The sequence below is a fragment of the Mustela lutreola genome, chromosome 4, assembly GCF_030435805.1.
Source record: "Mustela lutreola isolate mMusLut2 chromosome 4, mMusLut2.pri, whole genome shotgun sequence".
NCBI lineage: Eukaryota > Metazoa > Chordata > Mammalia > Carnivora > Mustelidae > Mustela > Mustela lutreola.
Window position 1 is genome coordinate 88,436,452 of NC_081293.1, and position 21,169 is coordinate 88,457,620.

The 21,169-nt window shown below is 53.9% G+C and overlaps 2 protein-coding genes and 1 pseudogene across 3 annotated transcripts in view; 1 reads left to right on the forward strand and 2 right to left on the reverse strand.

Moving 5' to 3' along the window:
- The window catches only part of C4H1orf198 (chromosome 4 C1orf198 homolog), a 32,063-nt gene that overhangs the window by 2,878 nt on the left and 8,016 nt on the right, over positions 1-21,169 (forward strand). For both annotated transcript variants that reach the window (XM_059170492.1, XM_059170493.1), the window contains exon 2: positions 11,498-11,548. In XM_059170492.1, the coding sequence (XP_059026475.1) occupies positions 11,498-11,548 (51 nt within the window). The remainder of the gene's footprint in view (positions 1-11,497; positions 11,549-21,169) is intronic.
- On the reverse strand, positions 7,744-9,158 carry LOC131829096 (large ribosomal subunit protein uL16-like). The gene has a single exon (XM_059170494.1). The coding sequence runs from the start codon at positions 8,268-8,270 to the stop codon at positions 7,968-7,970; it is 303 nt and encodes a 100-aa protein (XP_059026477.1). The 5' UTR covers positions 8,271-9,158; the 3' UTR covers positions 7,744-7,967.
- Positions 8,331-8,428, reverse strand: LOC131831022 (small nucleolar RNA SNORA70; annotated as a pseudogene).

Genomic DNA, 21,169 nt, shown 5'->3' on the forward strand with positions numbered 1-21,169 from the left:
ACCTCCCCGAGCTGGGGTTTTCTGGCCTCTGTGATGGGAATAGCATTTACAGGGTGCGGGCCAAGATCATGCCCATGAGGGGCCTACGGGCTTGAAAGACGGTTACAGCCATTCCTGGTTAAGAATGCTATTGAACCTTGAACAGCACAGGTTTGAAGTGCATGGGTCCACATATATGCAGATTTGTGGGGTGAAATATTGTACCATAGATGTATTTTTCTCTTCCTTATGATCTTCTTTATAACAGTTTCTTTTCTCTTACTTTATTGTAAGAATGCAGTGAATGCAGATAACATACAAAATAATGTGTTAATCGATTGTTTGTCTTACTGGTAAGGCTTCTGGTTGACCCTAAGCTGTCAGTGAAGTTTCTGGAGTCAGAAGTGACATGGATTTTCAAGGGCACAGGTGTCCCTAAGCCCTGTGTTGTTCAGGCGGCAAGCGGGTTATAAGTTAGTCTCTCTGTTGCTACTTGCAAAAATCACGATCATGAAAGAAATATGTTTCTGCTGTTGCAAAGCCTGGCGGTTGGCCTGTCAGGGTTGTCCAGGTGAGAAGGAACTCTGTCCTGGTGGCCTCTGGCGATCTGCCTTGGGACACGTGTCTGAAGCTTCGGTGTGTTCTATCCGCAGTGTGGCCGTGATGTGGCCTGTCTCCAGATCAGCAGTCACATCAGCCTCGGACGGTGTCCCCCCCCACCCCTTCAGCTACCCTGGAGGACAAGCACGTCACCCATTTCTTTGAATGCCCTCTCCCCCATTACTGGTAACCTTTTTTGTATCCCACATTTTAAGTCCGATCATAAAAATATAGCCTCCAGATGTGAGCAGCGTCTAGTTGTTCTTATGTATGAAGGAACAAGTCAGCAGAAACCCAGCTGCATACTGATGGTCATCGATCTCGGTGGCCCTGAGTGTGGGCGGGGCTCTGCTCCCAGGTCACACTTGCCTCTGGTGGGACCGCTCTGCCTAGAGAGCTGTGACACCGTGGCATCTGTTTTCAGTTGTACCCTCGCTGTCTGTACGGCAGGAAGGTCAGGGCTCAGATGCCCCCTTGCCGGGGTGACCAACCTGATGTGGAGAGAGATTGGCTGCCTTTGTGCCCTGAAGCCTTGAGGGGACCTGTTTGTTTTCTGTTTTTACTTCCTTGGGAGTCAATTCAGCAAATATCTCTCAAAATCCATTACATTAGAAGCCAGAGGCATTCTCACTTTAGGGCTGCCTCCGCTGTCCATTATCTTCACCAGCTCCTTAAAAAGTCTCCCCACCCCATGAACATGTGATACTACTACAGTTTCAACAGAAAGCCACCAACGCCTGCTGGCCCCCCCCCCCTCCGCTGTCGTGTCCCTAGGCCACTCCTATGCAGAGAATCTGGAGCAGCTGGTGGACTCCTTCTCTCTCAGCGAAAGGAGGGAGGTACCTGGGGCCCCCAGACCTGGCCTCCATTCCTGGCCATGCCACCTGCTCAGGGCAGAGGTCTCCCTCCGTGAAATGAGTGGCCCATGAGGCTTTTCGTATTTGGTATGAACCTATAGGCTTGCTTGCAAACAGGCCTTTAGCGGTCTGACTTTCCCTGCATTCTTCCTTCAGCAGGATATGGCCTGGGAGATGAGAGATTTTCTTTTCCTTTTTTAAAAAATTTATTATTATTATTATTATTATTTTAGATTTTTATTTTAGAAGGTTTTTGAGATCATTCAGTCTGCTTCTGCTGTTTCCTGTTACCAAATTGGGGGGGAGGGGTAAGCAAAAACCCAAAGCTGAATGTTTAGGGATGTGTTACAGGCCATGAGCAGGTAGCCCCAGGAATTTGGTGTGTTTGCTTCTCATGGACCTACGTGTGTCTCCCCCCTCCCACAAAGTAGGTAGGAAGGGCAGCTGGGAAGCTGGGCAGGAAGGGTGTTGCCCCTGTGCCACACGCCAGTCCCCAGGGACCCTGCTCGGGATCTCGCATGCCACGGAACACAGAGTTATGGGGCCTCGGAGCCAGAAAGCTCTGTCCCCCCCTTCAACAGGTTAGCATGACCAGCTGCTGTCGGAAGGAAGTGTCCCTCCTCAGGCATCCTCTTCCCTTCCTCTACTGCAGGGGTCTGGAGGCCGGCTGGCTGCCTCCCTGCTCCCCTCTGCCTTCCCCTCCTCCTCTGGGGCTGAGCCTGGGCCTCCCTGACTCCCCGACACCCTTTGCAGGGCACTCCCTTCTGCATGCCTCTGTGGGCCCACACCTTGGCCCAGCCCCCCCACGCATCGAGCTCTTGTCCCCAGCAGGCTGAAGTGCCTTTCCCTGAAGTTATCTGAGGGTGCTCCAGAGGCTGGGGGTCAGGATGGAGTATCTGAGCTGCTGCTTCCACTCAGTGTCCTAGGGGCCGCCTGCAAAGGGCCTGCTTTGCTTCTCCCTCCTTTAGGGTCCACACTGGCCAGCCCAGATTTTTTTTTTTTTAAATTTATTATTATTTTTTTAGTAACCTCTATGCCCAGCGTGAGGCTGGAGCTCAATGACCCCGCGAGCAGGAGTCACACGCTCTTCTGAGTCAGCCAGGCACCCCTAGATGTTTGTTTTTTTTAAAAATAAGCCAATAAAATCACTGTAGGGTATAGAAGATAATGTATTTGCATGTTACTGTGAAAAGATCCAAATACTGCAGAAGCAGCTTTGCGAAGCAGTTGGTCGTTTTCCTTCCAGAACTTTCCTCGAGTGTTAACTCATTAGATTTGTGTTTGCTTGGCCGTATGGGGTCCTGATACAGGACCTGTCACACATGAGGGCACCTCTTCCCCCTCCACTGGAACAGTTTGGCCTTTTCCTTTTTGTCAGCCTTTGGCAAAAAAAATGAGGAAAATTGAGAGTTACTTTCTCAGTATTTTGGATTTGTTTTTTAAGGAAAGTGGAATGTATAATTATGATTCCCACCTTCCGTCTGGTGGAGTCCAGACGGTTTTTAGAAAAGATGAGCAGGTTCATGTGGCTTTCTGTGTCCTTGCATCTGGGGTTCTGTGCCTGGCTCTGGACCGGAGTTGAGAACGTGGCCACGAGCCCAGATCTCTTTCCACGGGCCGTGGTGGGGAGGCTGCAGGGCCTCTCCCACAGGCTTCTCCTTTTGAACTGATGATTCTTTGCCCAGAGGAGCACCTGGCCTGCTACCCAACGTAGGGGAGGAAGGGTGTTGACTAGATGAGCCCTGGGAGCTAAGGCAGCCACATAGGTGCTCTCCCTGGCCCCTAGGTGTGGGGGCGACCCAGGGGCTGCTGCGGAACGGGTTTTGGAAAAAAGTTCAGTGATTGATTCACTGTCGCACAGAGAGGGTTGGGGCAGAGGTGAGAAGCATGTTGGCAGATCTGGGGCCCTTTCAGTGGCAGGAATCACTTTCACACTCTTAAGCAAAAGATTCTTTTAATACTGGAGAAAAATCCATTAAAAAAAAAAAAAGCATGAAGGCCAGTTCTGTTTGTTGAAATGTCCTCCTCATTTTCTGTTTGTTATGGTCGAAGTGTCTCCCACCTCCCCTGCACTTCTTACCAGGAGGACACCGAGCTTTCGTTCCGGCTCTGGCCTCAGGGGCCCGGGCTTCTGAATTTGTATTCACGGTGGAGCGTGCCCACTGGTTCAGCCCTAGCTGTTTCTCTCTCGTTGGGCTGCAGGTTTTGTCCTTGCGTTTATGGAAACCCTCCTATCTCAGCAGAGTTAAATATATTACACGCCAGAGGCAGAAGCATCGATTCCATAAATATATAAATAAAAGTCCCTAAAAAGAAGCCATTGGTAAAAAAAAGCGGGGGGGAGGCATATTGTCATCATTTGTCCTCCCTCTCCCGCTTTTGTTTTTTAGTAAACTGTCTTCGTGAGAGCAGCTTTAGGGCAACAGCAAAACGGAGCAGGAAGTACAGAGGTTTCTTGTATCGTTCCCGTCCCCGCCCCCACCGCCGCCATGGACCACCTCCCCTGCTGCCAACACCACCCCCATCCTCCAAGAGTTCTGTATCCCTTACAGTGGGCGAAGCTACATTGATTAGCCCATCAGCCTCCCCCGGAGTCCGTAGTCTGCGTTAGGGTTCCCTCTCAGTGTGCGCATTTGGTGGGTCTGGACAGACGCATGATGGTACGCATCCATTGTTAGAAAGTTCCCTGAGACTCCTCTGTGCTCTGCCTCTTCCTCCATCCCCTCCCCCACCCCCAGCAACCGCTGAGCCATGTACTGTGTCCGTAGCTGCGCCCTTTCCAGAGCGCCGTATAGTCGGAGCTTTAGTTTGTGGCCTTTTCACATTGGCTTCTGTCCGTTTGTAGTGTGCTCTGAAGGTTCTTTGTGTCTTTTCAGGACTCGATAGCTCATTACTTTCTAGCGCTGAGTAATACTCCCGTCACTTATTTATCCATTCGTCTGCTGAGGGATGCCTCAATGGCTTCCGGGTTGTGGCGATGATGAATGAAGCTGCTGGAAAAGTCAGTGTGCAGGTTTTCGTGTGGATGTAACGTTTCAGTTTGTTTGGTTACATGCCAAGGCATGGGATTGCTTCATCTGTTCTTACTGCACTCCTGCGTCTTCGAGGTAGAGGTTGACACGAGACAGCTCCCCCGGAAGAGCGTGCCCCGTGCAGGGGTGCCCGGGAGTCCGGGCCACTGGGCCACCGGACGTCACTAGAAGACCGAGACAGTCAGCAGCATAGGGCCATTTCTGTCCTCTTCCCGCTCTGCTGCCTGAGCCTGGTTGCTTTTACAGTATTTACAGGTTAAATGTCTTACCTTTTTTTAATTAGATTTTATTTATTTGAGAGAGAGAGCATGCACTAGCCAGGGGGAGGGGGAGAGCAGGGGCAAAGGGAGGAGGAAACTCCCCGCTGAGCAGGGAGCCTGATGTGGGGTCTCCATCCCAGGACCCCGAGATCATGACCTGAGCCGAAGGCAGGCGCTTAACCAACTGAGCCACCCAGACTCTCTTTAAATTTCTGACCTTTAAGTCAAGATGCCACTGTCTGTCAGCTAGGAAGTCCTGTAATTTATGGGCTTCAGGAGCACGGTGACGATGTAGGCTTCCAGCGAGCACCAAGCAGTGTTCCAGGATGGTGCCGCTGCTTCTGAATCTCTCGGGTCTGTGGCGGGAACGCTCCGTGGTTGGGGTTCCAGCTGCCATCACCCTGAGATTAGCGAACTGCGCACCTGTTCCGTCGTCCTGAGGACGTCGGAGCCCCAGCAGGTGCGGGTGTGGGCTGGTCGGGCTGGGCTTACAGTAGTTCTGCCAGGGTGCTGTTAGGGCGTGGCTGCAGCTGCGCGTAGGTGATCCTCAAATGCTGGGGAGAATGAAGACAAACGCGTTTTTGGATGTGATTCTTCTTATGCTGGAGCCCTGCAGCCTTCATAGGAGACTGTGACTTCGCATTGGTGGGTTATACTAAGCCCAGAGCCGGGATCTTGCCCACTCCGAAGTAGAGTGGGAGTGAGCTGGGCCCGAAAACCTGGGGTTTCTCAGGAGAGCTGCCTGAACCCTGCCTTGCTTTCGTAGGAGTCCCTGTTTGGGGACAGTGGGACCCACTTGGCGGTATTGACCGAGGGTGCCTCTGCATGCGGGGTGGACGGGGCAGGCGGGGGGGTGGGCAAGCCCTGCAGCCCAGCAGGCGCAGGCAGCGCGGTGTGGCTCTGTGGCCACATGCTCACCGGGGGCAACCGGGGGTGGGTTGGCATCAGGGAGTAGCTGGGACAGGTGTGCCCCAAGAGGGCGTACACTGGGCAGGTGCGGTTTGTTCAGGCCAAGGTGGCAGACGGGCCCAGAGTGTAGGCTGGACTGCCCACCGGCCACAGGGTCTCTGAAGTGCGCGCCCTCAAATGTTCCAGGAAGGGGGCTGCTTCCTGTGTGCCGGCTGCTCGAGGCCTGGCTTTGGACAGTGGGAGAAAGCCTGTACATCTGGGTTGGCTTTCTTCCTGGGGCAGACCCCGGGGGCCCCCACGGGGCAGCCAGAACAGACAGTGCCATCCACAGGGGCTCTTGGCCCCGCACTTGAGTCACAACGGTAAAATTCATGGGCCAGGCCTTGAAGGTGGAAAGAAAGTTATAAAAACACAAAGGCTCAGTAGTCTCGAATCCCGTTCATGAAGAGGAACAGTTAGGATCTGTAAAATTTTGCCATCTTTGCAGTCAACGTGGAGTCTGGAGTTTCTCACTTTGGAATGATTTTGGAAGAGTCATGACTGGTACAGAGGAGTTGTAACCAATGACTTAAGGTGCCCGTAACTAAGTAATTTCAAAAGCAAAATGACCGAAATCACTTTAAAATTCATTTGCGGCCTTTACATTCAGTTGAAGGTGGTGAGTGTCTGCGTGTGCGATGCCGGCCGCAGCCCGGGGTGTGTGGGTAACTGCTGAGCGTGTGGTCCCAGGGAGTGGGGGCGAGGACCCTGACCCAGAGCCCGGCTGATTGCCTGGGGACCCATGGAGGAGCAGGGTGTGTGCGAGCAGTTTCAGGTTCTCAGAGAAGCCGAGGCAAATCCCGGCCTCCACACGTGCCCAGCTTCCCCCACTGCCGGCATCGGCCCCCTGAGTGAGACCTTTGTTAACCGTGGATGAACCCGACATCGACACATGGGCGTGTCCATGGCTGACCTTGGAGTTTACTCTTGATGTTGTGCGTTCTGTGGGTTTTGAGAAAAGTGTCCATGACTCAGTAGGGTTCAGAATGTTTTCATTGCCCTAAAATCCTCTGGGCTTTGCCTTCCCTTCAACTCGGGCAACCGCTGATCTTTGTACAGTCTCTATAATTTTGCCTTTTCCAGAATGTTGTATGTTTGGGCTTATGCCGAATGTTGCTTTTTCAGATTCCTTTATTGTGGGAAAATATATATAACATAAAACGAACCATTGTAAGCCTTCTTAAATAGACATCGAGTACTTTCCCACTGCTGTGCAGCCATTACTACTGTCCATTTCCAGAACTTTCCCATCCCCTCGGCAAGAAACTCTGAATCCATTAAACAGTAACTTCCCATTTCTCCCTCCCCAGGCAGCTCCGTTCTGCTTTCTGTCTCCATGCATGTGCCTGAGTCTGGGCACCGCAGGGAAGTGGAGTCACGTGCCATTTGCCCTGTAGTGGCTCACGTATTCATTTAGCAGGATGTCCTCACGGTTCATTCCCATTGTAGCCGGCGTCAGAGTTCCCTTTCTTTTGAAGACTGAGTGGGATTCTATGTACGGATTTGCCACCTTTGGTTTCTTCAGCCATCATTGGACACTGGTATCATTTCACATTCTGGCCACCAATGCCTAATGCTGCGGCAGGTGCTGGAGTTCAGGTGCCTGTCCGAGTGCCTGCTTTCACTTCTTGTGGCTGCAGCTCCAGGAGTGGAACTTCTCGATCAGATGGCAATTCTGTGTTTAATTCCTTTCTGAGGAGCTGCCACACTGTTTCCCACATTTCCCCCAACAGCGCAGGAAGGCTCCACGCTCTCCACATCCACCACCCTTGTGGGTATGGAGTGTATTATTTTTGTTTTTAAGACAATGTATGTGTTTTAAAGATTTTATTTAATTTATTTGGGCAGGGGAGAGGGAGAGGGCAAGAGAGAGTCTCAGGCAGATTCCACGCTCAGTGCAAAGCCCCATGTGGGACTCGATTTCCTGACCCCGAGATCATGACCTGAGCTGAAACCAGGAGTCTTAACCAACTGAGTCACCCAGGCGCCCCCTAATACTGTGTGGTGTTTTTTTTTTTGTTGTTGTTGTTGTTGTTTTAAGGTTTTATTGATATATTTGGCAGAGAGAGACACAGCGAGAGAGGGAACACAAGCAGGGGGAGTGGGAGAGAGAGAAGCAGGCTTCCCACTGAGCAGGGAGCCCAATGTAGGGCTTGATCCCTGGACCCTGGGACCATGACCTGAGCCACTTAACAACTGAGCCACCCAGGTGCCCCTTCTTTTTTTTTTTTGACAGGAAGTTGGATTTATTGGTGGGCATGAATATGACAGGATGGGATAGTGCCAGGTTCTCAGGAGTGCAGAGCCCTCCATTTGTCCAAGGGGCCACAGTCAGGGATGTATTTTACTCCATAGACAGCTGGGACAAGTTGCTTTTTAGCCACCACGTCTTCAAATTCATCCACATTGAACTTAGTAAAGCCCCACTTCTTGGAGATGTGGATCTTCTGGCAGCCAGGGAACTTGAACTTGGCCCTCCGTAGGGCCTCAATCACAGGCTTCTTGTTCTGCAGCTTGGTACGGATGGACATGATGACTTGGCGAATGTGGACCCTGGCTACTGTGCCCTGGGGCTTTCCAAAGGCACTGCGCATAGCTGTGTGCAGCCTAAACTGGAGATAGCTATGAGGTCAGACGTCAGCATCCACTGAAAGGGCTGTCTCCAAGGTCCCTTACGGAAACCCATACAATCAACAGGCTGCATAGAATACTGTGTGTTTTAACTGTGCTTATGTAACTTAATTTTTAGCAGTGGCTGTGTTTAACAGCAGGTTCAAAAAACGCCTGAACATTTGATGGTCCCGCGAATTGGTACGAGCCCGCTCCAGCACCCTGCTGGGTGTAGCCTCCAAAAGTACAAATGTCTGAGGCCCCCAGAGACCTTAGAACACTCGGGTATACATTCTTTACCAAATAGTCAAGTAAATGCTGGAGATTTTATGCAAATATGCATTCTGGGACTAGGGGCAGAGAACAGATGTTCTTTTTTTTTTTTTTTTTTTTAAGTACTTTTTCTGCCAGGAGGAGAACATTTGTGTCTGGTGAACATTTTCCAGTAAGAGGGACTCAGGGTGTCTGGGGTGTTGGGGCAAAGACGACGTGATGTCTGTCCATCCCGGAGTCCTTGGAACCTGGGAACAGCAGAGCCTCCCCTGGGCTGTGTTGGCCTCTGATGATTTCCAGGGGTTGTGTGTTCTGGGACTCTGTTCTTTGTCCTGCTGTTTTGGAGTCTGGTGACTTCTGGGCTTCTTCCTGTGTGTGTTCCAGAGAAGAAAGAATTTCCAGAGAGGTGCAGCATGGTTTCTGGGAGAGACGTCCCTTAGGGAGAGGAATTTGAATGGGAGGACTGTTGGCCGAATCCGAGCCTGCTCCTTGACATCCTGGGGTCCCAGTAGCAGATGTTTTGGTGTCTTGACAGTTTCAGGCCTTGGGCAGCAACGGCAGGTGGTGGACCCTTCCTGGCCACCCTGCAGAAGGAGGGTGTGTGCCTGGCCACGTTTTGGTTGTGTGCTGATCATCGTGGCAGAAGGAGAAAGAGAACGTCGTAGTGCGCACGCGGTGCCACTTTGCAGGTCTGGTCCCATTTTGCCTTCTTCTGCCTGGAGAGTCTGTTCCCAGTGCTGGAGCGTGCAGCCACGGATGACATCAGCGCTCCAATAACATTTTTGCTTGGCATGTTTATTTTTGTTAAGTGTTTTATTATTTTTTATGAGCTCAGAATTGCAGAAATCTAAGGAATTTGCCCCTTGACTGAGTTTCTTGCTGGAGCAAACAAAAGACTATTGACACCAAGTTGGGGAGAAATCCCGGTGTGACCCTCTCTCTGTCTGTGCCCCCCCAGAATGTTAGCCACTGCGGGCTGCCCCATGGTGACAATGTGCTTGCCGAGCTCCGGGCTCCATCTCAGGTCCTCTGGTCTTGCACTCATTTTCCTTGCAAACCGAAAGCCTTGTTTTAAGTTTTGCCAATTGCAGCTGTATAACTAATATAGAAGGACGGATTATACCGTATGATAAGGGGACCCAGCTCCAGTGTGCCGTGGTCCCTGGGTCTGCCCCCTCCTCCTCTGCCTCCACCCCCCTCCCCTGCCTCTACCTGCCCATTTAATCTCTAGCTCCTCCTCTGTCCACAGAGGTGGCCACTGGGCTGTTCCGTGTCTGGATAGAAGGAGCACAGGGGCGCCTGGGTGGCTCAGTCATTAAGTGTCTGTCTTTGGCTCAGATCATGATCTCTGGGTCCTGGGATCGAGCCCCAAGCAGGGCTCCCTGCTCTGCATCTCCCTCTCCCTTTGCCCCTTCCCCTGCTTGTGTGCCTCTGTGTGCTCTCTCTCCAATAAATTAATAAAAATCTTTTTTAAAAGAGCCCACTTGCCAGTTGAAACTTTCCTTTACTTTCCTCCTCAAACTCAAATCTAGAATAAATGATGCACAGATGCCGTTAGGCTCCTTCACTTTCCCCATGTGGAAACAAAGTCCTTCTTGTTTGATGATTCTGAGAGGAGCTTAGAGGGCCCCGAGCTCGTAGAGTTGGAGAGACGTGGAAGTCGTTTCGCCCGCTGCTCTGCTGCTGTGCCCCGCGCACACCTGAGGTCTGAACTGGACCCAGGAGCCCTTACAGCTGAGGCTGGGCTGACGGCCTCCCTCTCGTCTCAAGGGCTCCTTCACTCACATTCCTCCGGGCAGCCCACTTCCATTTTTGGAGGGATAGGGTTTGTAAACGGAATTGAGCTGGAATTCCGAATGGGAGGGCCGTGGCCCACATTCCCTCGCGTTTGTAGTGTTTCCTGGCAGCTGGGGCCTGAGGGGTCGAGGCAGGCAAGTTCAAAGGAAAAGGCAGGGGCTCCAAGAGTGGGCTTTCTGCAGACCCTGTGTGCCTTACAGCGGAGGGCACAGCCTGATCTCCTGCCTCTGAGGGGAGGCCCTCGCTTCCCCAGGGGGCTCTGTGGAAGGGCCGTCTCACTTGAAAATACCTTGTCCCATGTTGAGTCCATATCGCCCAGTATGTCCCAACTTTGGGTTCAGAAAATATCCCCAGGAGAAGCGAAGCACAGATGAGAGACGTTTCCCGGCACAGGATGATGGCTGGGCTTGGAGCGGGTAGCCGAGAAAAGCCGACTTTTCCCATCATTGTTCAGGCCAGTGAGCCGAGCACAGTGGGGCCGTGATCGGATTCTGGGTTACCCTTCTGAAGGGCTCTTGCCATCGTGTTCTCTTGGAGAGGGTGTGAGCGGCGTCAGAGCTCCGACTCCGAGCGGCCACTGGCATGAAATGCACATGTTTTTCATGGACTTTGCTGGTCGCGCCTTTCAGATCTCCGGCGGGGGCGGGGGGCTCAGCTGCCTTGGCATTGGTTGGAGGATTATTGCCTGACATTCTGTTCGTTTGTTTCTTCATTGAATCGTCTCCACAACCCTGCAAGGGAAGCATGATTCTCCTCTTCCAAATTAGGGAAACTGAGGCTCTGAAGACTGCATCTTCTTCCCAGCATGGCCTCATGTGCCGTCGCTGGTAGAGCCAAGGCCCAAGCCCGTAAAGCCCCTTTCCTTTCCCTTCTGGCTCACATCCCCACCATCGAGTCCCCGCGGGGCCTCCCACACGGTGACTGGGCGTCTTTTGGCCAGGGCGCCTCCGCTGGAAAGGTGAGAAGGGAGCCAGACGGAGGAGGACAGCACACTTGCCGCGGAGCAGAGAATCGTCATTCTTGCCCCGAGCCAGGAGCTGAGATGCATCCCAAGTTCGGTTCCCCCGTGGCCTTGGGTGGATGTTTGCATGGGGTATGTTTGGGTTTGGGTTTCACATTGATTCTTGAATTTTTATTTTAGGACATAACTTGGCAAGATGAGCACTCTGCCCCCTTCTCCTGGGAAACGAGGGTAAGTTGGATTAAATTTAGATTTGTTTGTCCTTTTAAGAAAGAGTTGTGTGGTTCTCTCCTTTTCTTGCAGCGCTTGGTGGCCTCAGAAGGCAGAGGCTCTGCTGCCGGCTGCCGTTGGAGAAGCACGGGAGAGGAGAGAGTTGTGATGGCCGGAAGACCGGTGCGGGGGTCGTGATGGGATTCAAGTGGCCGTCGGTACCACCAGCCGGGGTCTTGCGGTGCCCTTGACTGGGGCCCCAGCTGTCCTGGGAAAGCAGGGTCAGCTCCGTCGGGGGCTTCCTCCGCTCCTACCTCTGCCCCCACCAGCAGTAAGGCAGAGCTTGGTGGGAAGCTTTTGGGGTGGGGGAAACATCTGCTTTGATTACAATGAGCTCAGAAGGGCCAGGAGGATGGGAGGAAAGGACCACACAGTGGGTCTGCGGAGGTGGCCTGGAGGGGTTCCATGCTAAGGCACCAGAGTCTGGGGTGGTGGGGGGGATAGAGAGACATTCTGGGCACCCTGCAGACTTGAAGGGGTCCTGGGTTCACACTCACAGGCAGGTGTTAGCAAACACGGTCCCGCCAGGACCTCTCACTTCTGGTCACTTTTTTACCATCGTTATTGTCATCATCGTCATTATTGATCGGTATTCTTGCCAGAGATGCGTAATGGTATCAGCTTCACTGATTTTAATTCATTTCCCCTAGCCTCCCTAGTTGCAAAGATGCAAAGGGACGCAGAGGCAGGTGTCTGTCACCCAAGAAAAAGAGGGGAAAATGCCATGATTCTCGAACATTTAGTGCTGGGTGTCAGGGGGCTCTTCCTGGAATAGGGGTGACAAAGACAGCAGTGTGCCTGGAAGAGGGCTTCGACTTGAGGTCAGATCAGGGCTTTGAAGCTCCGAGCCTTGTGCTTGGTTTTCCGCTGAGCCTGCATCGCTTGTCCCAGCAGAAGTGGGCATCCAGGGGGCCTGCGGAGTCGGTGGGTCTGAGTGAGGGCAGAGCATTGGGGGAGGGGGGTCTGCGAGACACCCAGCAGGCCCTCATGTGGGGGCCTGTGTCTCGAAATGTTTGACAAGGTTCAGATGGCTGAGGGCAGCACTTGGTGGGTGACTGCTGATGGGGCCAAGGGTGACACCTGATGGGGATGGGGGAGGGTGTGATGCGGTCCTCATGGGAGAGCTGGGAGCTGGCTTTGAGCATTCGTGGCATTTACGCAGGGCCCATGTTCATCTGGTGGGCACAGAGTCCCTCGGCCCCCAGCGTGCTGTCCCGTGGGGTCCTGAACACCGTACAGCAACAGTGCAAACACATGCGTTGTGGCATTTTTTATCTAGGTCTGTGCAGGGGGCAGGGTGAGCAAGGTAGTGTGCCTGGGAGCTGGGGTCTCCCGAGGGATCTGGGTGCTGCTTGAAGGATATCAAGGAGCAGGCTGGAGACACAGGAGCCCCTGCAACCAACAGGAACCCCCCCCACCCCGCCCGGGCACCCTGGAAGGGAAGCTGTGGGTGGGTAGAGAGGACGTCCGCACGCCGACAGTCAGCAGGAACCTCCATCTCCTTCGATGGGCTCCCCAGGGTTAACCGAGGAGCACTAACCCTGCGGGTGATCTCTGGTGGTAAGAGGCAGATGGCCCCCCTGCAGGCTGGGACCAAACAGCCTGGGACGCAGCGTCCCAGAAAGCGGCACAGATTTTCCTGGACCGGGTCCTCCGTTTGGCGGCGTCACAGTGATGAAAAGGCAGAGAGGTCAAAAGAGTTAGAACGTCCTAAGCCCTAAATCCATCTTGTGCCCCATGAGAATATCTGCTCTATTAAGAATTTACCTTGTGAAATGTTCCTGAATCCGCTGTTTGCGAGATGGGACACGCCATCTATTATTAACTTGCTACAGATGACATTCTGGGACAAGGATGGGCAGTGGCTGGGCTGGGTGCTGCGACGGGGCTCAGCTGCCTGGGGCCAGCCTGGCGCGCAGGTGTCCCGAGAACGAGGACAGCCGACAGGGTCAGGGATCACACGTGTGCTCGTGTTCAGAGTCCGCAGTCGTGAGCCGCGTCCCTTAGGAACCTGGTCAACTGAGGAGCCTCCAGAAGTTAATAGGTTCTGCCCGCTTAGCAGAGAACCAGCTTACGTCTCCAACTGGGGGCCTCACCTTTTAGTTGGATCTCTTGAGGTCACACTTATGCAGCTGAGTGCTATAACCTAGTAGAGGCAAAATAGCATTGCAGAGAGCGGAGAGGCCTGCCCTACTCAGTCTTCACAAGACAAGGTCGTGTTCTAGAAGGACCCACCCCTCACCTCCCCAGCCGTAAGACCTCCAGACTGGCGGGAACCTCTTTGGAGAGCTGCAAACAGGAGGTGGCTTCAGGCACAACAGGGTGGCCTAGATCTCCAGGTGCAGGACTCGGGGCTCAGATGCGGACACTTGCTCCCCCTGCCCCCATGTGACACCTTCTTCTCTCCGTCTGTTATCTGTTGATGTACAACAAACCACCCCACAGCTTTACGATTCTGGGGCTCGGCGGTGTTAGCAGGTCTCAGCGGCTCTTCCGTTGGCTGTGGCTGGGATGGCTCTCCGGGCATTGGACAGCTGTCCCGTGGGAGTGGCCGCTCCAGGAGATAAGCTCTCTTCCGTGTGCCGTTGGTGCTGGGTGTTGATGGGGCCCCGTGTGGCCCAAGAGCCAGCCTGGGCTTCTTCATGTGATGGTGGAAGAGTCCCCTGGGGGCGAGGGCAGAAGGCTACAGGCCTGCTTGAGACTGGGGCTGGGAGGTGGCCCTGTGTCACTTCTGCTTGCTTCTCCTGGCTGTATCGAGGCATGGTCCAGCTTGGGTTCAAGGTCGGGGGAAATAGATTACTCCTCTTCATAGTGAATTGCAGAGAATTTGTAGCAGTTTATTTATTTAAACAATTATTGAATTTGAGTGTAGTTGACATGTAGGCATTTTCCTGCTAGGGTTTTCTCCCCCGGCGGCCGTGACACTGGGTCCTTTCACTCGACTGTTGCTCCCTCATCTGTTTTTTTCCTTTTTTAGTTTTCAGTTGTAAATTACACATGAAATTGACCACTTTAGCAATTTTTGTGGACAGTTCTGTGGCATTCAGTGAACTCGCACGGTCAGACAGCTGTCCCCACCCTCTAGCCACAGAACTCTTTCTCTCGCAAAACTGAAGCTCTTTCCCGTTCAGATAGCTCGCCTCCCCCAGCCCCTGGCGGCCTCCGTGCTCCAGCCAGTCTCTGTGACCTCATTCATCGATTTTTCAGAAATTCAGTGGACATTTATCATAATCCAGCCTCTGTCAGATGTTCTGCTTAAGATTCAGAGGTGAGTAGACACTTCTGCCCTCGACACACTGTCCAGTGAGTGCTTGGCCTCCTTCGGTGGCAGAACTCACGCAGGAGAAAAGCTTTCACACACATTCCTTCTGTCGTTTTCCCCGTTCCCATGATACGTATGTACACACGTGTTGGGAGATACAAGCTCAGCAGACATTCAGTGAGGGCCAGCTGCGTGCCCAGCTCTCCCTCTGCTCTGACTCCTGAGCCCCCGATAGATCAGCTGAGGCCAGGGAATGCCTGACCCAAGGTCATGATTGTTGCCAGAACCTAGAATGCCAGGGATTTGGGGGTCATTGGCCGATTATTGTACGTCTCTGGGGATCCTTCCTTTAGGCCAGCCAGCGGTGCTCCCGCCGGCAGAGCCTGAGCCGGCCCCGTGCTGGGAACCTGAGGGCCCCCGAGGGCTCTGTAACAGCTGTTCTCCCCCATCTCCAAACCCTGCTTCGTCTTCCATCCCATCCTCCCCACCTGGGTCACCTGCCCGGTGCCGCTGTTTCTCTGCCATCTTCCATCCTGGAAGGGAGGCTTAGCTGGGTGGGAGTGGGGGTCATGTATCAGCTTGGCGGGTGAGCTGGTGGGGGGGTGCCGTGGGGCCCCACGCTGGATTCCTCTCTCATGCTGCTGATGTTTTGAGAGGAAAAAACTCAGTGCTTGGAATGCTCCAGAGGAGGAGGCGTGGAGCAGAGAGGATTCTTGACATTCCCCGGGGGGTCTGCGCTGGGGAATGTAGAGATGTCTGCAGAAGCAGGTCAGGCCCTGGCGCTCGCTGGGTCACTGGGCTCTAGGGACACCTCCCCACCCGCAACTGTGCCTCCCCTTTCCCTGCCCCCGCCCGGGCTGTCTGGTTTCCTGGCTTCTTCTTGTCCATCTTGGTCCCCCTCCCAGTGCACACTGCCTTTTTAGGGATGGAAGCTGGCTGGTGGGGATCCGCTCCTTGATTCCTTTCATATCAGAAGGTCTCTGGGGGCTGATACAGACCATTCCCAGAGCAGGGAGTCCTTCTAGCCCCTTCCAGCTTCTTCCTTGGGAAGAAGAGTCAGCAATTAGGGGCCTTTGTGCTGAATGTTTGAAAGATCAGAGAACGGTGTCACAGCTCCTGTGCGCTGTGCCCTGGGTCTGGCATTGGCACACACGTGGCATTGCTCCAGGCCTGGGGGTCAGTGTCGCCGTTCCTGCTGTGGGTTGGATTCTGGCAGGGGCCAAGGAAGAGAGTAACAGCAGGTAGCTTGTATCAATGGAGAGAGAGTGGAGCTCGGGTCTGCCTGGCTTGCCGGAGGCTCCTGCCTGGGCGGGACGGAAGGGCATTCTGCCGTCGGGGAGGCCCTGGCTTCCAAGCTACAGCTTGGCTGTCCCTCCTGGCTGCCAGCAAGTGTTGGAGACTCACGGTTGCACAGAGCTGCCCTGGGCCCCCATCACAGCCCAACTCCTGGGCTGCTTGCTGTCTCCAGGCCTTCCTCACCAAGACACCCCCCCCCCCCCAATTTCTGCCCAGCAGTCAGCTCTCCCTCCTCCTTGCCTCCACCCCTGTACTGTCCCTAGCTCTCCTTCCTGAGACCCAGAGCTGATCCTTGTGGCGCTCTGACCTTTATCCTGGGTCTCCGTGTCTGGAGTGATGTGTCCCTTCCCTCAGCCCAGCGGCCCCAGCCCTGTGCCTCTGGCCCCTGCTATGTCCTATACCCCTCAGCCCCGTCCCTCAGGCACTGTGCTCCCCTGCCTCAGTGCCTTTGCTCAGCCCCCATTGCAACTATTTGAAGGTCCAACCTGTCCCCCAGACCCGCGGCACTCAGGTGCTTACGCACTTCCCCACCATAGTAGTGGTGAGCGGCTCCCCTACTCTCATCTGTGGTGAGCATTTTTGGTGCCTTCCCCCCGTGTGAGCCTCCCCACAACCCCCCTCTACAGACAAGGAGATCAAGGCACAAAGTGAGGGGTGTGGACTAGGCATCCAAGCCCGCGTGCACAACGTGTGTTATAGCTCGCACGCTGCCTCTTCAGTGACAACGCGGCGTTACTGTTGTCCTTGTGAGAGGACAAGGCCCTGGAGGGGAGAGGCCACGCTGTCCCTGAACCTTACAACCTCGGCCCCTGGGGCCTCTGTGCACCCACCACCTGCTGGGCCTCCGTGGGGTTTTCCCCAGGCTCACTCTGCCCGACATAGGGGCCCCGTGGACCGGAGCAGGAGTTGTCCATGCGTCTGGAGGTCCCCTAGCTCCCTGGGAAAAGTAGAGGGGAATGTTCTTCAGCCCCCAGTCCAAGCCTGTGCTTTGGGATTTGGGGCGGGGAGTCCACTGGGCCCAGCCGCCCCTGCTCGCCCGGAGGGTCTGACATTCCCAGTGTCCGGGTGGCCGCATTATGCGCCTTTCCTGTCAGGCTGTCACTTCTGCTGGTTTCGTGATTCTACCAGTTTTGTGTATCTTCCCCTTCTTTTCCTTCTTTGGAGGAGGAGGTGGGGAGATTAGATGCTACATGGTTTGTGGGTTTATTCTGATGTGCTCCAGTAAACTATTATATTTCCTGACGATTCTGCAGGCTTTGTCTCAACAATTTAGATCTGCCGGAGGCTGCCAAGCCAAACAGTTAGTTTTGGCTGCGTGTGTTCCCCCTTTACTGAAATATTACACATTCCTCTCCAGTGAGTGGGGTATAAAAATAGATGCTGGGCTCAGTTGTGGTCTTGCTGTTTTTAGAACGGACGTGGCCAGCTGAGACCCAGGTCCCCACATGGGGTGACTGACGTCCAGTCCCGGCTTGGCGGGACGAAATCCTCCCGCGCGTCCTCCCTGGGGCTTCAGCAAGGGCCGGGGGTGTAGGGGATGGGCTGTCGCCATGCCTCCCCACCATGTCCCATCTCAGGCATCACGGGAGCCCGCAGTGTCGGATCCCCCCAGCCCAACTTCCTGTCCCTATCCGGGGCGGCTGCGCTGGAGTCGTTGGCCCCCTCGATGCTTCTCACACACAGCGTCCTTCCGCGGGGCCCTGGCTCGGGGTCGCTCAGTGCAGAGGGGCTGGACCTGGCACCACCTCCCTTCCCAAGAGCGCTTCAGCCTTTTTTCCAGAAATAAGAAAATGGGATCTGGAACTTGGTTGTCTCTCTGCTCTGCGGAGCTCATCACAGGGACCAGAAGTGCGGCCCCCCCAACCCCTCCGTTAGACCTGTGGGTTTCACAAGGCCGGGCTGTCCCCATCCCTCAAACTGATCTATTCCAGAGACAGAAGGGCACCCCTGACACCGTCTCTCAGGACCAGTGGTATGGTGTGACCTTCAAGGACATGATGGAAGGCGAGGGGGACAGAGTCCCTACTGTCCCAGAACCGCAGGCTCTGGGAGAGGCCACAGGACAGGGCAGTGGCTCGGCCGTGATACTTTCAGGGAAGTTTGCAGCCCTGACTCCAGGGCCTGATACTGGGCGCTCAAAAGGGGGCCATCCCCTGGCTCTGCTGTTCCAGCATAGACTCCCTGCAGCGCTGGACAGCAGGCACCACACCCCTGCCCCTGGTGAGCACAGGAGGGCATGGGAGGAGCCAGAGCCTGGAAGGGACCCACTGGGAATGTTGTTGACGCCCCACATGGGGACTGAGGAGAAGAGCAAAGTAGCTTGTAAACACAAGCACTTTGTGTACTTACTGTACCCCCAGGTGCTTGTCTAAGATGTCTAAGGTGCTTGTTAATCTTCCTGGCCGTCTGGCAAGGCAAGGATGGTTATTTCCCTTTCTTTACTGAAAAAGAAGAAAGCCCAGATTCAGGGTTAGGGAACTGGTGGGTGGTTTTGCCGTTTGGTTGTCTGGCAGCTGGGGGAAGCGTGGCAGGCCAGAGCAGCCCTGGAGCCCTGTTCTGGGGGAGCAGGGGAGTGGCCAGCAGGGAGGAGCCCGGGAGGGGTGAGTCGCAGAAGGGAAAAGCAGCGACACCTTTGAAATGGCCTGAAGTGGAAGGTGCCCCTTGCCTATGACCTGCCCAACAGCATGTCTTTGAAGATGAGTCTGGAAGCGTTTTTCCCTCTGGCTTGGAGATGGGTCAGCAGTGAACCCCCCGGGGCAGGAGGAGCGATCCGGAGCAGGGCGCAGGCCTGGGAGGAGCGGCCTTGTTCTCCCCCAGACCCTGTTCCTGCTCCGGGTTCTCTATAGAGTTCCTGGAGTTTTGGAGCCAAGTGAGATGAGATCTAGATACGGGGAAGGTCCTTTGCTCCTTTCCTCTTTCCTGCCCTGTCCTTTCCCAGCAGGTGTGTGTTTGAAATACAAACAGGGAACCCTTTCCGCCTTCCTGGTAAAGACCCGGCTCCAGCGCCGCTGATCAGGCAGGACTGTTTCTTAGGAGAGTGTAGTCCTGTTTTCTTCGCAAAATTAAAAACGATGTATACCCAGGAAAAAAGGCTTTGAATCAAAGATGCTAGAACTTTTTTTTTTTTTTTTAATATTTAATTTATTTATTTGACAGAGATCACAAATAGGCAGAGGCAGGCAGAGAGGAGGAAGCACGCTCCCTGCAGAGCAGGGAGCCTGATGCGGGGCTCGATCCCAGGACCCTGAGATCATGACCTGAGCCGAAGGCAGAGGCTTTAACCCACTGAGCCACCCAGGCACCCTGATGCTAGAAATTTTTTTATCTCTAAGTTATTTTCCCCATTTCACCCCAAAGCCCTGAAACCAAGCAGCCACTACTGTCAGGATAGCCGTGTCTTCTGATCAGACGACACTGTCCCCTGAGGAGGGCCACATGGCCTCCAACTGCCTGAGGAACATGGCACAGCCTCCATCGTTTCGTTGTGTTCAAGGCTGTCGCGTCCTGCCAGTGCTGCCAAGGGACCCTACCAATGGTGGCCCGAAGCGGTCTGGGGACCAATGGGACCCCTCCTCTCTGCAGCGTCCCTGGCTCGGTCCATGGCTGCCCTCCACGTACACAAGGGCTCAGCCCAGCCTTCCAGAGGCTTCTGAGCAGAGATCCCACTGGAGAAATTGCTGATCCTAAAAAAAGCCTGGGGCGTGATGAAATGCTCAGTTTTAAGCGCCTTCCTTACATTGCAATTTCCAGATCAAAGTCATCTCTGCTCTAAGCCTTGGTCTCCACTTCCGAGGTATCTTTAGCAACTTGCTTATTTAAAGAAAGCATCATCTCTTTGCCCACAGTCTCCCTGTATTCTGTTGTGGCATTTGGAAATATACAGAGTACTGAGTGGCTCATTCAGAAACAGTCTTTTCAAAATCAAATTAGATCATTAGCGTACTTACCCAAATCCGGTCCTGTACAGGACGTCCTGACGTTTATGTGGATGTCGTCCCTGGTGGCCAGTGGCTGTTATGCGTGGCCCGATGCCCGGCGCAGCTTCAGGTCTGGGATTGCTGGATCCAGGTGGAAATCCAGCTGCATCTCACGGGCTAGTGACCCAGGACCGTCTGCTCACATTGCTCCGGATCTCCATTTGCTCACTTGTAAGAGGGAACATCTTTTAAAAAACCCAGCCCAGCAGCTTAGGGAAAGTGCCCGATGCGTGAGCTGCACTCAGGGGGGCTGTGATCGGCGGAGCTGGGGCTGTGATGGCTTCTCCCTGGGGTTCTCTTTACTGCAGCGAGCCGCCTGTGCCCCGCACATCATCCTTCTCTGGAAAAGCAACGGTTTCATCGTTCTCTGACAAACACGTCTGTGCCCATCGGTGAGAGTCGGGGCGAACGCTCTGTGTAAAAACCCAGGGAAGGATTACGCCTTACAATTGTAAAGAACCAGGTTTTGTGTATTAAGTTAGCACAGTGTTTAAATGAGACAGTAAATGAAAATACAGTCTTGCTATATCGCTGGCGGTGGTAGAAATTGGGGCAGGTCTGGAAAACAGATCAGCTGGTGTGCCTCTCGAACCATAAAAAGGAAAGGTCTTAAACCTTCTGGATTTTGATATTTCACATCTGGAAAGGTATCTGAAGAAATGAGTTCTGCACAGGAAGAGCTATATGCATGGAGATGGTTGCGCCTTAATTAGAATGGCGTGACCCCGAGATCATGACCTGAACCAAAATCAAGGGTCAAATGCTCAACCGACTATGCCACTGAGGTGCACCCACAGTGCCCCAGATTACAGGCATAACAGAATCCCAGCCTCCTGAAACGAAAAAGCAACAAAAACACGAAAGGTAGGGGTTACAGAAGAAGGGAAGCTTATGAACGACTTCTTTTCTAATTCCCAAGCTCTCTGTATTGTAGTTTCACTACTTTTATTTAAAAAAGAAGAAGAAGGGGTTCCTGGGTGCCTCAGTTGGTTAGGCAACTGCCTTAGGCTCAGGTCCTGATCTCAGGATCCTGGGATCAAGTCCCAC

Excerpts from the sequence above, each read along its gene's own strand:
- LOC131829096 (XM_059170494.1), bottom strand. The coding sequence starts at position 8,270 with ATGCGCAGTGCCTTTGGAAAGCCCCAGGGCACAGTAGCCAGGGTCCAC.